The sequence below is a fragment of the Simochromis diagramma genome, unplaced genomic scaffold (assembly GCF_900408965.1).
Source record: "Simochromis diagramma unplaced genomic scaffold, fSimDia1.1 OVJJ01000361.1, whole genome shotgun sequence".
Lineage (NCBI taxonomy): Eukaryota > Metazoa > Chordata > Actinopteri > Cichliformes > Cichlidae > Simochromis > Simochromis diagramma.
The window spans coordinates 5,463,734-5,484,205 of record NW_024386860.1 but is presented as its reverse complement, the minus strand read 5'-3'; the positions used below and the strand labels follow the sequence as shown (position 1 = coordinate 5,484,205).

The following is a 20,472-nucleotide window of genomic DNA, read 5'->3' as shown; positions in this document are numbered from 1 at the left end:
TGGGCTCAGATGCACATACCACTATTTTTTTTTTATATGGTCAGAAAATAACACACTGATAACATTCAAGCCAGTTCAGAATAGCCAGCACTTGGATTTGTCGCTGAAATACATTAATAAAAGTGCTAAAATCAGTTCAGCTGACCAAATATCTTTTGCGCTCAGACTAGCCTCTTTCTGGACCTTTCAGTGATATCACACCGTCTTCCTCAAAGCTCAGTTGTCAGTGCACTGTTGAAGTAGATAATGGAAAGTAATCTGCATGACATTCAAAGTGCAAACTTGGGAAGACCTCAGCAAGCGGACCTTCAGTTAAGATTGCTTTGTCAACTCTGATTGCAAGGTGCAGCTAATACTCACAGGTTCACTGAAAGTGCACGTGTACATCATGTGCGACGTAGTTTAAATTGAACATCTGGCATTATTCAGACAATTCAGCCCAGATTTTGTTTTATGTAAGGTCTTTGCGATCTGTATTATGTGCAGCTCAGAAGTCACGAATATCAAAAAAACAAACAAAAAAACCCTCTTACTTAATTCCTTTTTATTGTTCCGCTCATTTTGTCCAGAACAAAATCAAACTGCAGTAACTGGTTTGGGGTTAAGCATCAATTTCAGCTTGGCTTGTGGTTCCCGTTGGTTCAAAAGTTCATCTGAAAGGCAGCGGTCTCTTGTTTGTTGTTGGCTTAACCCGGAACTATCATTAACTTTTGTTTATAGAGGAAGTGGCCAGCAAACCGACAGTCACACACACACACACACACAAAGACACACACGAAAGGTCATAGTGAGCGTTTTGAAGGTGGAGGTTGACTTATTTACTTCATCTGCACCACTCTCCTCCTGGACAATAAGCAATACGAGGATATTACTTACAGAAGCGTTAGTTTACTTCAGCATAAAGACTGTAAACAGGAGGAGACGGTTTAGCCACAGTCTCATGTGGTAAAAGCAATTAATGATAAATATTTATACACACCATAATTAGGAGTTCGAGTGTGTTGATTTGTGAGCTGTAGGGCTGCTGTAGGGCAGATTTGTCTCACTTTGGACAGAATTAGATCTTTTTATTCTCCTTTTGCAGTATTTATGCTAACCTGGCCTAACCGACTGCTTATATGATTTGTATTTATCGTACAAAGAGCAGCAGAGAGAGTGGTGTCAGCCCTTCTAGCAAGTAAGAGTAGAAAATATTTTCCCCAAGTGTTAAAACACTCCTTTAAAGTTTTTAACTTGTCTAACTTGTCTGAGTTAATATCGCAACTCAAGCGTGGAAGATCGTTCTTGACCTACCTAACAATAATCTCTGTAATCCCTTCATGGCAGCAGTTTTTGTCTGACGACGGTGGTCTCTTTCAGCAGAGTAATGCACCCAGTATTTGAGGAATATGTAAAGGAGTTCAAGGTGCTGTGTAGCCTGTATCAGTGTGACAGATTCACTTTCATCCTACAGAACTTCAAGGATCTGATGCTAACGTCTGGTGCCTGACACCACACGACACCTTCAGAAGTCTCGTGAAGCCCACGCCTCGATGGATCAGAGCTATTTCAGCAGCACGAGGGAGGCCAACACAATATTAGGATTGTGATTCTAAAGTTGTGGCAGAACTGTGTAAAGATATTTATTAAGTACTAAACAATCCTTCTACAGTACTGTGCCTTATATAAGCCTTGAGCCACTCCTAATTTCTTTATATTTTCTTAAAAACGAGCCAGATTTTCCTGTAATTTCTGTAAAGTTATCTTGAGCATTAGTTCTCTTTCAAGGTTTTTCTTTGCACGCTGGTTGTTTTTTTTCACTCCAGTCCTTGTACATACCAAGCCATTTTTAGAGGAATATTTTTTAGTCGTGGATTGGCCTCTACATTGACCTTAACATTATTGAAGCACTGTGAGATCATCTTGACAGAGAACAGAACAAAAAGGCAGCCAACATCCAAAGAAGAGCTTTGAGTGTCCTTCATGAAGCCCGGAGAACGATTCCTGAAGACTAAAAGAAATTACAAGAAAACTTTCCTAAGAGAGTTTAGGCTGTGTGGTCATACCAATTATTAACTTTCAATGCTTACTTGTTAGAACTGTACAAGCGCTCTTGTTCCCTTATATAACAAATTTCCGTGTATGTTTGGACACATTTCAATAAATCGCTGCACGCATTTCTCATTCTCCAAGCAAAAAATAAAGAAACAAGGGTTTTCTCAAGACTTTAGCACATTACCGTAACAGGACCACTGCATTCCTACGCAAATATTTCCCTATTAAAACATTTTATTGGCCTTTTTTAATAAAAAGGCCTACTGTCCTCATATGTATCCAGGAATCATGTGCTGGAATTCATAATCCATTGGAACTGTCAAATCAAGTCACATTCAAGCATAAATTGATTATTTCTCTCGCTCTTTCTCTCTCATACGCACACTAACACGCACGCACGCACACAAACAAATACCATTTGAACCTGCAGGCTGTGTTATATGACAGAAAAATCTGTGAAATCTGCCAGTTGTTAATGTCAACTGACCGCTGAGGTCAAGGTGACTGACACATGACTTCATGCTGCTGCCAGCCTGAGCCTCGAGTGCTCGTACTTATGAGGATTTTGAGTCCACAGCCTCCAGGTTGGTCTGCTGCCATTTTTACACTGCGAGTGTGTGTGGGCATGTGAGTGCCATTAAAGGAGTGTCGGCTAAAGGTTGCATCGTTCAAAATGTGCTCCCTTTGTCTGAAAGCTAAATGTAGAGTATGTGCGTATCCTCAGACAGACAACCTCTTGTATTGTTGAGTGCAAATGGCACACTAAAAACAAAAAAACATGACCCAGCAGTTTCATATGTTTTTGGAGCCTTGCAGTACCCTCGGAGTTGGAGAATGAGAGCGAGGGCATCAGTGGGAGCAAACCCCTGACCTCGTTTATATAACCTTGTCAAGAATGCGTAGCATGTCTTAAACTTGACGTGCTAAAAGAGCGCATGGATGCATTTATGCATGCTTGGCGCGGGTGCAGCAGTGTGGGAGGGGAAGATAAGAAGGCACAAAGTGGGAAAAAAAGTGGAGAATAAACAGATAAAAGGCTTCCTGTGTTCTCACTTGTCTCTGAGAGCGCACCTTGCTTTCAAACAGGTGTGAAGTGAGAAAAAGGAAGGGGGACTAAAATAATGCGAAGACAACAAAGAGAGACACCAAACTGGGGAAGAAGTGAACATGGAGACGGATGGACTGAGACAGCTGTAGGATGAACAGCAGGATTATGTATATAAGCCTGAGATGATGGGTGACAATGAGGAAATTGAAAGTGGAAAGCAGCAGGAGGGCGACAACAGAGGAATAGAGAGGAATATAACTTCCTCCATCTTTTATGTCCCAGATGCACATTAGCAGACGTGTTCTCCTACAGCTCTGACATGAAACATGACTTTGCTACAAAGCCTCTCATCACCAGCGTTATGAGCTCCCTCAACCCCCTCCTCCTCCTCCTTTCCCTCCCCCTCCTCTCCCGCATCCGCCCGATTTGAGCAGCCAATGAACGTGCAGAGCCCTCTGCCCTCTTGCTTGATCTGCATCCCTCTCTCAGTCACCCACCCAGCAATAAAACAGAAAGCGTACCACCATTATAAGCTCAGTCACAGATGCCTTTACATTACACGTGTGCAAAAGTGCACACAGCAAAGTCCCAGCGAGCCCTGTCAACAAAACAAACGAGCGTCTCTGGCAATGACAGATATAAATATCGCTCGTTTGTTGAGGTGACTCAAATGCAAACTGAAAAGATTACACGATTAAGCGTCAGAAAATTAATCTCCGACTACACACACTTTGATAATTTATTTGTTTTTCATCTTTTCGAACCAAAGGTAAGGATTTTCTGCTTAAGTACAGCTAAAACTTTGTGCTTTTGATAGATGGAAATAAGCAATTAGTATTTTGAAAATGGACCGTTCGCAAACAAACGATAGATGAGCTGAAAATGTGAATACCGATGTGCTTACAGCTTCACCCTAACTTTACACAAAGAAAAAACTGAGAGGTCTTGTTTTTAAATATATAATACCTTTAAGTCTTGCTTCAAAAATCCCTGCCATGTTTTTATCATAATCCAGTGGATTACTAAATGAAGGGCAATGAAATGAAAAGGAGTGATGGGAAGAGGGCAGTGTGTGAAGGTACTGCATATAAACAGGAGCCAACTTTCATCCGTCATGTTTTTCTTAATTTGCGGGTCATTTTAAAACAGCAAACCGCTCTGAAAGCAGTCAGGGATGAGATTAAGGTCATAAGGTCAGTTTGTGGCATCATTTATGAAACTAACTCACAACAAACATGACTGGGTGTGTTATTCATGTGCTACTGCCACAGTGCATTGATGTTTACATGCATGCGTGAATGTATTTACTGATAGACGGATGGGCGGGCATATGGGGATAGGGATTAATTTGACAAAGGCTGCATGGAAAGAGAACGAGATTAGGCAAGAAGGATGACTGAAAACTGCATTTTTTTTCTACAGAGATAAAGAGATAAACACAAGCAGAAATAAGAAAGCCACGAGCTGAGTAATTTGATGTTAACATTGTACGTTGGTATGTAGATCACTGACCCAATTTCTGTCTTTTTTTCCTCTTCCTCTCCCTCTTTCATGCACTCATTCCCTCTTTTGGCTCCCAGCATAATCTCTCTCTGTTTCTCTCTCTCTCTCTCGCTCAGACACACAACAAACACACGCACACAAACACACAACAGTCACAGATGCGACCACACAACAGACTACATTCGGTAATTTAGTGGATCCTGAAAACAAGACACACACTGAATCGTGTGCTCTAATATTGTCTCTCTTCCTCGTAAGCTCCAGCAGCACTCTACCACACGTGAAAGCAAAATAATCCTTTGTTGGATTTTCACCGCTGATGCAGCGACAAAGAAAATGATTTGAAGACTCCCTCTTACATATCTTGACAAATTACTGCATTAGGCAAATCCTACATGTTCACAGAAATCTTGGAAGGATTCAGGATTCACCGTCGCTCCCACGGTGAACATCGTGCAGTTTAACGAGGCAACCTTTTGACCTGCACACTCTTTGTCGAGTTGATGTAAACTGATTCAAAAGACAACAGTGTGCACTAAAAATGGATGTTACATAATGCAAATGACCCTAATTGTAGGTGGAGCTGTTGGAGCTGCTGGAGCTGTGATATTTACCTAAGACCTTCACACATTAAATTTTCAGCGTGCTGACGTCTTGTTTCCTCTTCCCTGGGCCTGCATCTGCCCCTGTAAGATTTGAGCTCTCAGCCTAATAATCACGACAGCTCAGCACCGTTTCTGACTTAACAGGGATCATTTTATTTCTTTCAAAACATTTTTTTTAGTTATTACTATCCACATTTAGCAATTTGCAGTCATGTTTCTGTCTCTTCTGCTCTGTTTTTGCTGGTTTTTTTTAACTATTTCCCAGGAGGCCTTTTCTGGGCTTTTTAGCTGCTAAATGCTCCAATAGGTTTGCCAGACTGCCCCTAAGTGTGTCTACATGCCTGTTTGGTGCCAAGCAGAAAGTGTACAGTGGCTTTTTTACTGAAAAAGGAGAAGTGGCAATGAACTGAACTCTGAAATTTGCTGTGATAACGTTTCATAAAGCTGGAGGATGTGCGGATTCACGTGACAGTTTTTGAGAGCCCAGCATCCCCATTTCACATGAATGTTTAAAAAAATGATTGTAATTTCTCCACCGAACTGCCCTGTGAAATATAATGAACACCATCATAAAGAGTTTTGACTCATGTAGCGATTGATTTGATATGATGTATATGTGATCAAGCTGATTTATCACCGCTGCATGTCAACACCCTACAGCCCAGTCGATACAGTACGTCATTGATCATTTCACTCAACTGTGTTTCTCTCAGTACTTGACCTTTACTAATAGACTGGAAAATCAATTGAATTCCAGCGCTGCTGATGAGTAGGCTTACTGACGGCTTGATGAAGAAGGGGACACAACTGCAACTGGGAAAATGTAGTCGGTATATTCTATGAGACGATTATCTACTTTGTTATTTGGTGAAGAGTGTCTGTTTGGGACTAAAGCAGACTCAAAATAATGTCACACTTGCACTTGTACGTCCTCCCCTGGCCAAATGTTCTTGTTTCCCACCACAACCTGCCTCGGGGTAGTTGGTGGATGTGTCTGTGCTGAGAGTAAGGGCTCTGGGCAAAAAATCAGGACAAACTGACATGTTGAATATTTCAGGACGTAGTCTCACGCCACATAAAATATCAACATGGCTTCAAGTAAGCTCAAAGCTCCATCTGAGCATCCGCCACAATAATCTTTGTCCTAAACCATCAACAGTCGCTTAAGGGGACTCAAGCAGAAGGCGTCTATCTGAGGATGATGCACATCCAGCAGGGACCAACTCAAGCTGCCTCAAACTACAGAACTGTTTCATGTTTGGCTGAACAGGTGTAACTGTGGCTTATGCTCGGTCATGTTTCTGCCTGTCCTCTCTACGTCTCTGTCTCCCTTGTGGGATGCAAATGTCAAAGGAGAAAAACGTCCTGATGCTGCCTGGCAGAAAAATAAAATAACAGCAGGCAGCTGCTGCGTGACGTCTGCCTCTGTTCTTATCGTTTTATAAAAGACTCCAGAAGAGTTTTTATCCCGAACTGACTTCTGAATATTTTAGTGATCATATAGAACTTGGGTGTTCTTGTAGACTTACTTGTGATAAACAAGCTCATAAATAATCAAGGGATGATCTTTTAATGTTTGTCTGCCAAAGGGTCGGCTGTGTTTTTTTAAGTGTCTGATTTTTCAGTTGGATTCTCAATTTATCATCGGTCCAAATGTCGGAGTGTTGTTTTGGTGAGCCTGAAAAAACAGAATAATCAAGCATCATGCCCGCAGTAAATCGACTGAACTATGATGCCTGTGGTGAGTGTCTCTCACCAGGGATTTATTTTAAACCCATGGCAATGACAAATGGTTTCACAATAGATCTGACTTTGGGAGAACATCACAAGATGCAGCTCTTATTAATAACAAATAAACCTACTTTTTCAGTCAGTTTCTCACTAAGAGATGTGATTAAAAATGTATGTAACTGGCTCTATAACAAAGAGAAAACCATATGCGACTAAAAGTTATGGTTGCCATCTCCTTCAAAGTCTCCTTCTGACCACTTAAACATATGCATCTGTGACTCTGCCACAGATCTCAATCTGCACCATCAACTTCACAGTCAAACTGACCTGACCTTCTTTTGAAGGATCATCACCAGGAATGAGAGATCCAGTTATAAACAGAGACTTTTAGAAAAAGCTGCAGTCTGCAGCGCAAAGAAAGCACATCAGGACTGAAATCAACCAAGACCATTACTCATCATCTGCCCTATTCAAAGGCTGTGGCTCCCTACAACCTCTTCCCCTTTTTCCACAATGAAATTTGACTTGAAGTGCTTTTTTTGACACAGTGGTCGAGATCCAGTGTGTGCTGCGATTGCACACCTGCAAGTGGCCAGAACAGGTCTTCCAATCAAAACATATTTTGCTGCACAAGATTACGACCTTGAAGCAGATAGCAGGCATATTTTTTTTATAGTTTCTGCCTACAGGCCCAGCCTCTAACCTTTTTGATTGCACCTCATATGAGTGACTAGTGGCACTGCACAAAACTATATCTGTACCAAAAAAAAAAACTTTTAAAGGAGTTTTAAAAACTATTCTTTCGTTTTCTTTTGTCCTCTCATTTGAAAAAAATACCCACTATTTAGTCAGGTGTGCACAAATTTTTTAGCAATCCATTTAATAGTGTTATCAAATCTTTCAAAAAATGAACATCCATGAAGCCATGCACTTCAAATGCATATGGACCACACTTAAGAAACTTACATCCTTGCCATATTAATCTGGTTTTGCAAATAAAGGAATGCATGATCTTGCCTTGGATCTAAAAATAAAAAGCTATTAGTGCTGCATGTAGTTAAAGGCAATCATTTAACACCGATCGTAATTTTCCCATGAGACTGAGAGGTGGGATCTGATAATCTCCTACGTGCCCCTAAAAACGATGTCTTGCTTGAGGCGACAAGCCTCAGTGTGTGGTTGTCACGTGGATTTCCAACAGCATTCATTTACATTGTAGGAGTTTAAATAGCAAGTGTAATGCAAATTTTTGTGAAAATTAAAATGAAATGCATTTAATGAAATGCATGGGCATATTAGTTAAGACTGGACACTTGAAGGCAGTGGAAATTAGTGTCAGTCAACTTCTTAAAGTGCTTTTTCCCTGTATTTAAAGTGCCAGCAGCATAAAAAAAACATACAGCTTCAAACCAATAATTCAGCGCAGCACAGCTGATAATTTGCTCACTTTGCGTTACTATTAAACAGCCTTGATGTTTAATTTAAACAAGAACAAAATGTACAAGTTGTTAGAGTTAAGGAAGTTCATGCTCCAGTTTCCAAAGAGCACAAGGATCGGCTACTGTTAATAATCGTTGACGGCTGCGTTGGCAGTTAACCATCTGCCTCTTTTCTCGACGTTCCCAGGGAGGCAGAGAGGACAACAATGCAATGATGCCAATGCACATCATTAGTCAGTGAAGTGACCAACAAAACATAATCATTAAAAAAAAGAAAGGAAAGAAAGAAAGCTGCAACGTGTTTGATCATTCAGAGACAGTCACTGGAAAAGTCTTCGCTCCGGCAGCCGAGCAGCTTCGAGGAGTGATTTGTCAGTAGATATCAATCAAACAGAGACAAACGCAAGTGGCAGGTCGGGTGCAGATGTAAAGCAAAAAGAGCATGAACACATTTCACAGCTGACTTGGCAGGATTGGAGGATTAATTGCGCTGCCATTAGTTAGACTTGAGGAATTACAGTCGTTGAAATTCCTGTGAGAATACAGTTTTTTGACTGTAATCCTCAGACGTATGTGGACGGGGTGAGCATCGGCGTCCCGGCGAGATACGCTTGTGTGTACTCACACATTCGCACAAAGACAGTCGCACAGCCCTGCCGTCACGCCCTCGGTACTTTTTTGCCTGCTCAGTTCTTTAAAGTCATTAACTTGCATCCTCCTATCTTTCATTCTCCTTCCACGTCTCCCTATTTTCCCTCCACTCTCTCTCTCCCCCTGCGGTTTCTGTCACTTGTTCACAGACGAGTGGCCATTACATCGCTATGACCTAAATGTGTCACAGCCCTCTCTCTATGACTCTCTCCCGCTCTCCCTCTCTCCCTGCATCTCTTCGTGTCCGTCTGGACATCTATCAAATTTTTCCCCACTTCTTGCCCCTACTATTTACACCCACTTTTAAAAGCGCAACACTTTTTGACCAGTTTTGCAAATGCTGACCTCAGTATTATCGGCCTGCCTCTCCTTTGTCTCTCTGCCTCTCCACTGAAAGTCACTGGAACAGTAAACAGTCAATATAGCACCTCTGATTTAACAGTTTCTCTGTATTTGTCCTTAAAAGTCCTGATGCAGTTGTTAAATCCCTCCAGATGCATTGCTTGGATTGTCTCGTCCTTCTTCGTCTCATCTTATCCTGACCTGACCTGTCTGCCCTCATCTCCTTCTGGTCTCTACATCAAGCACAGCAGAGTATCGGGGTGACAGCAGCTCCATTCAGTATTGATCCAGATGCTTATCTCAACAAATACCACAAAAAAAGACAGAAAAAGAAAGGAGAGCTGGCAGGAAATCAAGCCTGGAGCTTAAGTTTTATACGGCGACAATTTTTGCTCTTTGCATCTATCATTACCTCTAAAACTCACAAATTAATGCTCAGGTTGTTTAGAACCAAAGCATTGCAACAGCAGTTTGTGGGTTTATCAGATGTTTCGAGCAAGATTTTTTCTTCACCAGCCACAGTGACCTCCTGGAGTCCTGCCAGGCAGCCAGCTTTGAATAAGCGCATTACCCGAAACACCACACGATTACTTTAATAGATCATGTTTGTCCCATTCAAGCAACTAAGAGAATATATGAAAAAATAAAAGAATATCTGCGATTTTGACCTTTTTTAAAATCTGTCTCTCACAGCTCTGTGACATTTATAAAAGCATATGTCTAAGCTTTGCATCAAAGAAGCATTGATTCCTTTAGTGTCCGTCAACCTGAACAGTGTCCACCGGACTCACCCAGACAGGCAGATCCATTGAGGTTCGGCTCATAACCTTCATCACAGACGCATCCACCGACGGGCACCATCCACTCTCCTTCAGCATTGCAGTGCATGCGAGGGGGCGTGTCTCCTTGTGCCTTACTGTGAGGGACACACGTCCCAGTCACAGGCACTAAAGCAGTTGGCTCGGCACCCGAGGGAGTCGGTGGATACGAAGCTAGGTAGAGGCTCGTGGCTGGACAGCGGCGGTAGAAGATAGACACCCCCATGAGGGAAACGCAAGCTCCGCTGTCGACGATGGCCAAGACAAATCTAAGAAGAAGAGGGTCAGAGAGTATTCATAAGGTTTAGTGATGCTTTAAAATTGTGAGAAACAAAGTGTCGTACAGAAATGATTACCCTTTGCGTGTGAGGGGGGCAAAGCTGCGTGTCTTAATGTTGATACGGCTGTATCTGTTGGGCTGATACTGGTGAGGTGAGCTGGGCTCCACCTTGGAAAAACTCTTATCGGCTGCGATGGTGTCGATCTTTACCCAGCCCTCCCTGGTCTCTCTCTCCCCGCTCGATGGCTGGAGAAAACACAAATTAGACAGGAGACCAAGAAAAAAAGGATAATTATTGGTCAGGAGGAAACAAAATAGCTTAAAGCGAATGTGGCTGACATCAAGTAAACAAGGGGGAAATTATGGAGGCACTGGTTTACATATAAATATGGTCTGGAAACACATGGTAAGATTAAAGATAAGCTCAGATCGTGCTTTTTTAGTCGCAGGCATATGCATACTATGAAGTAGTTTAGTATGCAGTGTAATCACTGACTTAAGATCTGTGCAGGTCCCAGTGGGGATTCGTGCTGAAGTCCCTGCAAAGACTTTCATCTCTGCACTGCTTCCTGCTCTTCTAAAGCCCTCCTCTGATTCCTCATCAGGCTTTGATTTGCATTTTTAAAAAGCATTTGACTTCCCCAAGGAGAAACGCATTCATCTATACAAACAGAGAATCCCTCCCACTGATGTCTCCCGATGTAGTTCAGGCAATTCACAGACTCAGTAGCTCGAAAAGCAGCAGAGGAAAAGCACTAAATTAAACAACACCAACAACGCTAAGTGCTTAAATAAATAAATAAATCATATGGGAAGTGTCAGTCTTCACTGACAACACGTGGGGTTCAGAGATTTTTCCGCACTCCGTAGAAAACGGTCATTATATGTGTTAAGGATGTAATTAGTGGGGCTGAAATGACATTTATGGAGACCACAGTGACACTAGATTGTGCTTCGCACCAGTGTAGTCTGAGGATGGTGTCACTTTTTCTTCACCAATCAGTGATTATACAATTGCTCAGTACCATGGGACATGATAGGATTCACTGTTTTGATGGAGCATTAGGGGAATAACAATCAATCACCAACACAGCTCGAGTTTAATGACTCCATCTGCAGGTGGCCTTGCAGCAAGCGGTGACAGAAAGTCAGGATTTAACACTTGTTCAAATCAACTGTGGCCATATGAGCCTCAATTAGAGATTAGTTACTCAACTTTTTATATTTCCAGTTGATGTGTTTGTGTAGTTCTTGGAGGATGCTGAGCAGCAAAACAAAACCAAAACAAACAACAGGATATCTCAGTGCAGTCTGCAGCCCAGCATGTTAGGATTAGTGCACGCAAACTGTGACGTGACTGCCTTGCAACAAGCTTTGTAAACCCACTATTACATTTGTATAAAACTGCTAAGTGCTAGAGTAAAAACTAGATAAAGTGGTGAAAGAGTTTCAAGTGGGAAATCTGTGATTAGGAAGACTTAACAGGCTGTTTATCGTCCTAATCTGTCATTGTTAGTCTATTATATGTGGTTTACTTATTTAGAGATACAGTATGTTTGTTGAATGTAACGTAAAAGTCTTGATAGTTTCTATCTAATGTATCAACGTATATTTCATCTGGATGAAATATGCAAAAGAATAAAGTTAGAATAAACAACACTGATGGAGTCAGTGAAAAACATCCATCTATCCATCCATTCGCTTCCACGGGGGGCGCTGGAGCCTATCCCAGCTGTCATAGGGCGAGAGGCGGGGTACACCCTGGACAGGTCACCAGTCTGTCGCAGGGCTAACACACAGAGGCAGACAACCATTCGTGCTCACATTCACTCCCGCATTCACACCTAAACAGTGCTAACCACTGTGCCACCGTGCTAACAGGTAACTGTTTTCTGTCTCGCTCATGATTGTGGAGGAATTTTGCCCCATTATTCTTTACAACATTACTTCAGTTTATTAAGATTTGCAGGCAGCTCTGTTCAGGTCCCTCCACAGCATTTCAGACCTGGACTTTGACTTGGCCATTACGACACTTTGATTCTTTTCACTTTCAGCCATTCTGTTGTAGATTTGCTGCTGTGCTTGAGATCTCTGTTCTGCTGCATAACACAGTTTGGGCTAAGCTACAGCTGTCTTACATTTGATTCTCAAACTATTTGCTATACAAAGAAATTAATGTTCAACTTAATGACCGCAAGGTACCCAGGCCTTTTGGCCATAAAACAAGCCCAAATCATCACCCCTCCTCTACCATGCTTGACAGCTGCCCTATTCAAAGGATGTGACAAGACAGAAGTCTTGATGATAGAGTTTATTCACATGTAACTTTGCAGACCTGAGCCGAGCTTAGACAAGAGCCTTTTCTCCTGGCAATCCTTCTAAACAAGCCAGTATTCTGTCTTTTTCTTGATCAAATGTCATGAACTTTAACTAACTGAGGCCTGTAGATTCAGAGATGTAGTTCTTGGGTTTTTGCCATTTCTCTGAGCATTGCATGGTCTGACCTCGAACTTGCTGGAACATCCACCCCTGAGAAGATTGCGAAGTTATCTTAGCACACACCTGAATGCTCTAGAGCAGTAAACTGCCAAAACATCTGTTTTTATTGAGCTGCTCGCACTTGTTGTTGAGCAATTAATCAAATACATTTGACTTGCAGCCTTGCTGCAACTCTTACGTCTTCTGGGTACACTGTTTCTACAGGACTACACAGAGTCACGTGAAAACTTTCTTTTTCATGTGACCATCAAACCCCAACCTGAAATCTTTAATTACCAGTCATAAAACACAAAAGCCTCAATAAATACTCACTGTTGTTACAGTTGCCACATTTAGTCTGTTTAATACTACATATGTAATTTATTTAACACTATAATTTGGCTTTTTTTTTTAAACATTACTTACAGATGGATTATTTTCAATCGAAGATTAGTTTTATTAAAAATGTCTAGGTTAGAGTCCACCGCTTGGGTTGCTGCTAGTTTCTTTTTTTTTTCCAAGATCAGATGAGTTTGTTTATATCCAGATGTTAGAAGAGTGTTTCTAGAAATACTGCCAGAACTGGGTGAGTGTTTGCTGCCAAATTAATTGTTGGGCTTGTGAGGATGTTAAGCCCTGTGACCTGAATTTAGGCTAATGCACGAGTGGCACAAGCTTAGGCAACAAAATTTCAAAACATGCCCGTCAGAGGAGAAACCTTTCTTCATCTTTTTGTCATTTTTGAGCCGCGTGCAGTAGAGACAGACAGGAAACACACCAGGAGGCAGCCGTGACATGACATTCAGTCCTACCAGCTAGCTAGAAGTCAAACATGTGCTGCTAAGGACATTTTAGCCCATGTGGTGCACATGCTTTGAATTTAGCCATCAGATTAGCTTTTCTTTTAGAACTTTTCTTTTGCTAAGTTCTGGTGCTAACCACAAACACTTTAAGGGCCATTTTCCAACTCCAGATTATTATTCTTGGACTCTGTTAATGTAGCTTTGCATTGTTCACATTTCAAAATAATGATATTTATCATATCCTGGATCTTAGTGCAGCCTATCGAGTCCATCCTCTGTCTGAAACAATCAGTTTAAGCCAACTTTCTTCTGATTGGCTAGCCCTCACAATTAAACTAAGACCAGCACTGCCAATACAAATAGCAGTAAGGACACTTTTAAGCTAAAAAAAAAAAAAGCAGGATATTTAGGGAAGAGGAGTGTCTCATTATTTATGAAATGAAACATCATCAATTTGCAAGTTCTGAATATTTTAAAGACCACTGTGATTTTCAAAGAGTTAACACAAGAAAATGCACCTTTGAGTTTTTCATGTATTTTGAAACTCAGTTTTTTTGAAGACCTGAAATGAAAATGTGCCCATCTCTAAAGCGCCTCGGGTGAATTTCTGTTGTTTAAATGTGCTATAGGCTATAAATAAAATAAATGTGACAGTCAACACAAAAAAATGTTCATACTTTTTTCATAGTGCATGTATAAATAAATAATTTATTTAACACAACACACAGTGTGCTACATACTGAACTCATGGGAAAGAAACGAAGTACCGATGCTTTCACGCGAGTATCAATCCAGGGACATTTGGCTCGATCTGCCAACTTCTAGTAAAAACTTCCTGAAGCTAAACACTCAGAGCAGCCTGAAGCTGAGCTTTTGGCTCCCATATGACTGAAGCTGCCCATGTTTAATATGAGTAGCCACCACTGTAAAACTATTTGACAGAAAATTAACAACAGTATAATACATCATCTTTAAAATTAAATGCATTATCGCAGCTCATCCAGTGTGTCACCTTACCTCAGCTACCCAAGTCCTCTCCAGCTCCCTCTGGGAGTCGGCCTGCTTGTAGTATAGAGTGAGTGTCTCCCTGCAGGCGGGCGACGGTGAACGCAGGCTCGCGCAGTCTCGCACAGAAAAACGCAACGTGACGAACACCCGTGGAGCCGAGTGGCGGTACAGGAAAGGAGTAGCCAACCAGTTGTCCTGCTGACGGGGATTTTGGTTGACATTGCAGACTTCAAAGGTTCGTATGAGCTTCCCTCGGTCATCCAGGACGCTGACCTCATCCCACTGGAAGACAGAAACAATATTATGAGCTTGTGTAAACTGAGCTCAGCAAAACAGAAATAAAACTATAAGCACAGGGCTCCAGAATAGGCCTGTATAAACTGTTAAAACGCCGGTATGTTTATGACTTTTCCACAGCCATGAATCTTACTCATGACTTAGAAGGCGGTTTACATTTTACAAGGTAAATATTGAAGATATTGCTGCTGTTGCTGACATCAGCCTTGTCCTTCACTGGGTGTTCTCTATGGAGGCTACTTGAGATAAGTCTGATAGAGCAGTTGTTTTTTTTGGTTTTTTTTTGCTGTAATATCACAGGAAAAGCTTTTGTTCCCTGTCCTCACTGATCTAGGTCGTCTCTATAGTGCTGCAGAGTAGGCTCTCTAATTACTTAATCAATGATTAAAAGAACAGTAATTTAATTAAACAGCTCCAGCCTTTCATTTAGAGCAACATGTTTCAGGTGTTGAAGACAAAACTGTGTTAACAGGGACGGTTCAGCTCTCACTGTGGTAAAGCCTTTGAGGCTTTAGTGTTTTGGTGATTTTTGCCTGTTTGTGGTGCTTAAAAGTGACATTTAACAAGACTGATGCACAGCAGCACTTTTACCTAAATGCTTACATTTGCATACTAGCTAGCTATTATTTGGTACTTATTCTAGCATGGTAGCATGATGACATTACACAGAAAAGCTATCATTAACTGACATATTCAACTGCACCGTCTTTGTAATGTGTTTTTGTTTGGTTTTTTGCATTTTTAATGTCTCTACACTGAAGTATTTTTGGAAATTGTGCTGTATGCATGGTTTTAAATGTTGCAGAACCTGATTGTGACCTGACAACGAGGGATCTACATAGTTATTATTGATGAAAATTGCATTACGGATTCTTGCAACAAATTTAAATGTTATAGTCTTGTCCTCATGAGTGAAAACTAAACATGCTTAAAGTTGCTGAAATAAACATAATATATACAAGAACTGGGATTGTATGTGACGATCAGATTGGTCCACCTATTGAGGATAGATGCAGACATATATATGCTCATTATATATGATCATTATAGTAAGGTTTATCAAATGTGATAATAATTAATGCATGTAATGAACCTGTCTCCAAACACTCATGGTCAGGACTTGGACTGACTACATTCACTCTCAGATCGGCGAAGGTTTGGAAGTAGTTACAACCTAATTTATAAATGCAGACAGATTCCCAACATGTTGCATTCAGTCCGGGTTAGACTGCACCAGTTGTATTCTGGTTATATTCCTATATCAAAGCAAGTGTGCAAAGCGTGATTTTGCAGTTTTGCAGCATCTGCGTCTCTGTTTGTGGAGGAATTTCTAAATTTCTGTTTCAGATCTGTGAGCTTCTGACTCGACTTGTGTATGTAGACAAGACAAGTCACAGTTCATCGATGTCATATCACAAACAAACTGCATGTAACTGCCAACTTCACTCCATTCTGTTGCAAACTGATAGCAGACCTTTTTTAATCACCTTCTTGACACACCAAAGTCACTCTGAAGATGACCTGGTCCCCATCTTCAAAGCAACCAAAGGTATCCATCCATCCATCCATCCATCCATTCACTTCCGCTTATCCTTTTCAGGGTCGCGGGGGGCGCTGGAGCCTATCCCAGCTGTCATAGGGCGAGAGGCAGGGTACACCCTGGACAGGTCGCCAGTCTGTCGCAAGGCTAACACACAGGGACAAACAACCATTCGCACTCACATTCATTTGCACATTCACACCTAGTGACAATTTGGGTTATCCAATTAACCTATCCCCACAAGCTGCATGTCTTTGGACGGTGGGAGGAAGCCGGAGTACCCGGAGAGAACCCACACAAACACGGGGAGAACATGCAAACTCCACACAGAAAGACCCCGGCCTGGTGTTGGAATTGAACTCAGGACCTTCTTGCTGTGCGGCAACAGTGCTAACCACCGTGCCACAACCAAAGGTATTAAGGTCATAATTTTATCGTCACAGTTGTAGTACTTCTGGTCTTCAGCCACTGTTTTCCCTGGTGTGACTGCAGCATTAACCAGTCATTTCAGCTGTGAAGTTTTGGGGAGTATGGATTTCTGTACTTTCATTCACCCAAACTTTGTTGAGATATTGGACTGAAGCGATGACCGTCATCCTTCATGTTAAAAAAAAGGATAATCAATGTATGGTTTCAAAAAGTCTGCACTGATTATATTTGTTAATCAACAGAAGATAATGTCAGTGGACCATTTCCTTAGTACAAAGTACGAAATACAGAGCAACAAGGACGCCTGTGAAAAGACATATTGATGCTAGAATTTCTTCGACGCTCAGATGAAAAATAAATTCTATTTGCAGCTGTTGCTCTGAGGTGGAGGCCGAATTATCAGAGACACATCTGAAAGAGATAAACTTTTTTTTCATGCCTTGACATATCTAAAGGAAAGAAAGAAAGAAGTTCACGGGCGATGCTGGCACTTTGCAATTTTAATATGTTACAGTAGTATAATGCAGTATTATAATAACAATTAATGCGTATTATACAATGACATGTGCTTGTTTTTTTTTCTCTTGCACTAGTTTTGGCATTTGCATGTGCGCCATTGTTCACATGTGACAGGTGGCAGACACTTGTGTGCCTGACTTAGGGCAGCTGTTGTGCAATAAAATCAGCAGATTTTGTTGCATTTTTCGGGAAGATGAATCCACGGTAGATGCGCAAATGGATGTGAGTAAAAGAGAGTCGCACATGGAGAAAATGGAGCAGCCCGGAGACAAGGCTCTGGATGAGACTTTGTAAGATGAGACAAAATGTTAATGTAGCCGCAGGGTTTAGTTTCACCAATTATACAGTGCGTTGCGTTGAAGGATGAAAAGGATCTGCTTTAAGCCTGTGTAGCCCTGAGTGACAAGCAGGGCCTTTTCTGTTGTAACACAGAGGAATTATGTATTAGGCCTCATCATCATTATTCTCCCTATGACAATGGCAAGAGGACAAAAGGTCCTGACACCCTATCAGGGTGTATTTAGAGTGTGTGAATCACTGTTTGTGCATGTTAGTGTATCTCTGCATGCTTGTGTCTCTTTCTCTGTGTGGCTCTGACAGCCAGTGTGAACAGAAATCTACTGAGCATCGCACCATGAGAGAGTGCATTCATATTTGGTCCAGCTGAAATAATGATAAGATCAGTGAGCAGATAGAAAGAGCCGGAGTCGCTGTCAGTCTAATGGAGTGAAAGGGCAGTTTTCTCTCTCTCAGGCTTTGGTTCACTCTGTCAGACCAGTGTATGAGGGAAAACGGACGAAAGAGGGGGACCACACCGAGCTCATGGTGGGATGCAGGGATGCGGATGGTGGAGGGAGAAATGTGGGAAAAATAGCAAACAGAAAGAGTGTATGAGCATTTTTTTGTGACACGCGGCGGTGGGTGCGGTAAAAGCTATGCTGAGTATGTGGCCAGGCAGGGACTTTCAGGTGGAAAGAGAAGCCGCCGTTGTTCGTGTGTGGCATCGCGTGCAGCTCGCTTCTGTACCTTTGTGAAAAAAACACAGCTTTCATTTGTTTTCTGACCCTACACCCCCACCTCACTCCCCCTTTGTCTCCTGCCCCCCTTCCCTATTTTTCCACATCTTGTTTTCTTCCTCTCTTATAAAGGAAGAAAGAAAAAGAGGAGGAAAAAAACGGGCCAGATTGGGGAGGAGGGGGCGGATGAATCGTTATAGGGACGACTCATCTTTGTGATTTAATTTGAACCGAAATGCCAGAGAGCCACACAACCTCTGCAGTGACAGAGGACAGGGAGGGGCAGGGCCTCGGACACAACCATGGACACACAGACACAGATACACGCAAGCAGAGAAAGGCACATGTGCATATTTATACACAAAAACGAAGAGCAGGGAGTGAAAATAACAGGAGGGTGGAAAAAAATAAAAAGGAAAGTCTGCAGTGAGACTGGAAGTCTCTGCTGGTTTGACACTGAAGAAAAATAAGGGCCAGAGTGGAGACTGACTTGGGGGATAAAAAGAAAAAAAATGAGGCAAAGACCCAGTGGCTCTGTGGCTGTGAAGGGCAAAGGGAGAAAAAATTAAAAGAGGGAGGAAAAACAGGCAGAGATGAAGATGCTTGTCAGTACATTGTAAAAATGGGAAAGAAAGAAAGAAAGCGCAGGAAGAGAGAAAACACATTAAAGAATATCCACAGACCCTAAAGCAAAAGAAGAGATGGGGTGTGTGGAAGGGGTTAAAAAAGAAAACACACACACACACACAAAGACACACACACAACCTCTCTCGCTCTATCCCCCTTTCTTGGTCTGTCTTTCTACTTCTCTCAGCTTGATGCCCCGGGTCAAATAACCATATCTCCATCTCAGAAGCACTTCTCATCCAGGGACTATAAAGGAAAAAAAACCTCATGCAAATGCTTGACTTGCTCATGCACACACACACGCACACTCAAACACAATTGGATGCTCTCCTATTAGCAGCTGCCATCATGGTTCACAAGTTCCTAACACACATGAGGCCCTAATTATTCAAACATCATGTACAATTATGCTCTGACACTGGAGGCCAGACGAGGGTGGTAATGTATTCCTGCCAGATGTTGGTTAGTAGCTATTAGACTCCATCCTGACAATAGCTGGTCACAAGAGTCAACTCAGTTTTGTTTTGTTTGTTTTTTTTGCCAAAAGTAACAAATAAATGTTTCAGCCTGTTGTGGTTGAACAGGTGATGTCCATTTCAAATGGAGTCTAATAGATGCATCAATGTAGTGTTTCAGTAGGAAGGGTGTAACTACGAGCCGTATTAGAACTGAGATGCAATCACAAAGAAATGAATGAATTTAACAATCGGATTGGCCCCCAGGAGTTGACCCTCGCACAGTCATGCAAGTGACCTCCTCCTTCCTCCCCCAAACCTCCATACACACACACACACACACACACATATATTTACACAGCTCAAGGCAAAGCAACAACCTTGAATACAAATCAACTCAAAAGGGAGATGGGAGATCTACGGCTCAATCTGAGAAGTTTAATTATTAGTGACGACACACACACACACACACACACACACACACACACACACACACACACACACACACACACACACACACACAGTGGAGTAGAACAACAGATAAAAAGAATTGGGGGAGCATTTAGACCTTCAAGGTTATCTTAAAGGAAAGGTGAGTTCCTGCCCCGTCTAAGACTGTGTTCAGCGCACTTGAGGTATTACCAGTGACATATGCCAGCCATTCAGGAAGATAATAATCCTTACCTCAAGCCATAACTAAACATAAAGCATTTATAACCTAATTCTTAATAATCTTTGATCTGCGACTTCTGTAAACTCCAAGTGCTGTTGTGGAGGCCTGCTGCACATCTCAGTCACTCTAATCTCTCCACTATTCAAAAAGTCCCAGAAAGCCCCATCCATGCTTGA

General features: G+C 41.9%; 1 protein-coding gene across 1 annotated transcript in view; it reads right to left on the bottom strand.

The window, feature by feature from the left end:
* The window catches only part of ephb6 (eph receptor B6), a 44,726-nt gene that overhangs the window by 12,308 nt on the left and 11,946 nt on the right, over positions 1 to 20,472 (bottom strand). The window contains 3 exon segments of the mRNA XM_040029994.1: positions 10,145 to 10,440; positions 10,528 to 10,697; positions 14,750 to 15,022. Of these exon segments, the coding sequence (XP_039885928.1) occupies positions 10,145 to 10,440; positions 10,528 to 10,697; positions 14,750 to 15,022 (739 nt within the window).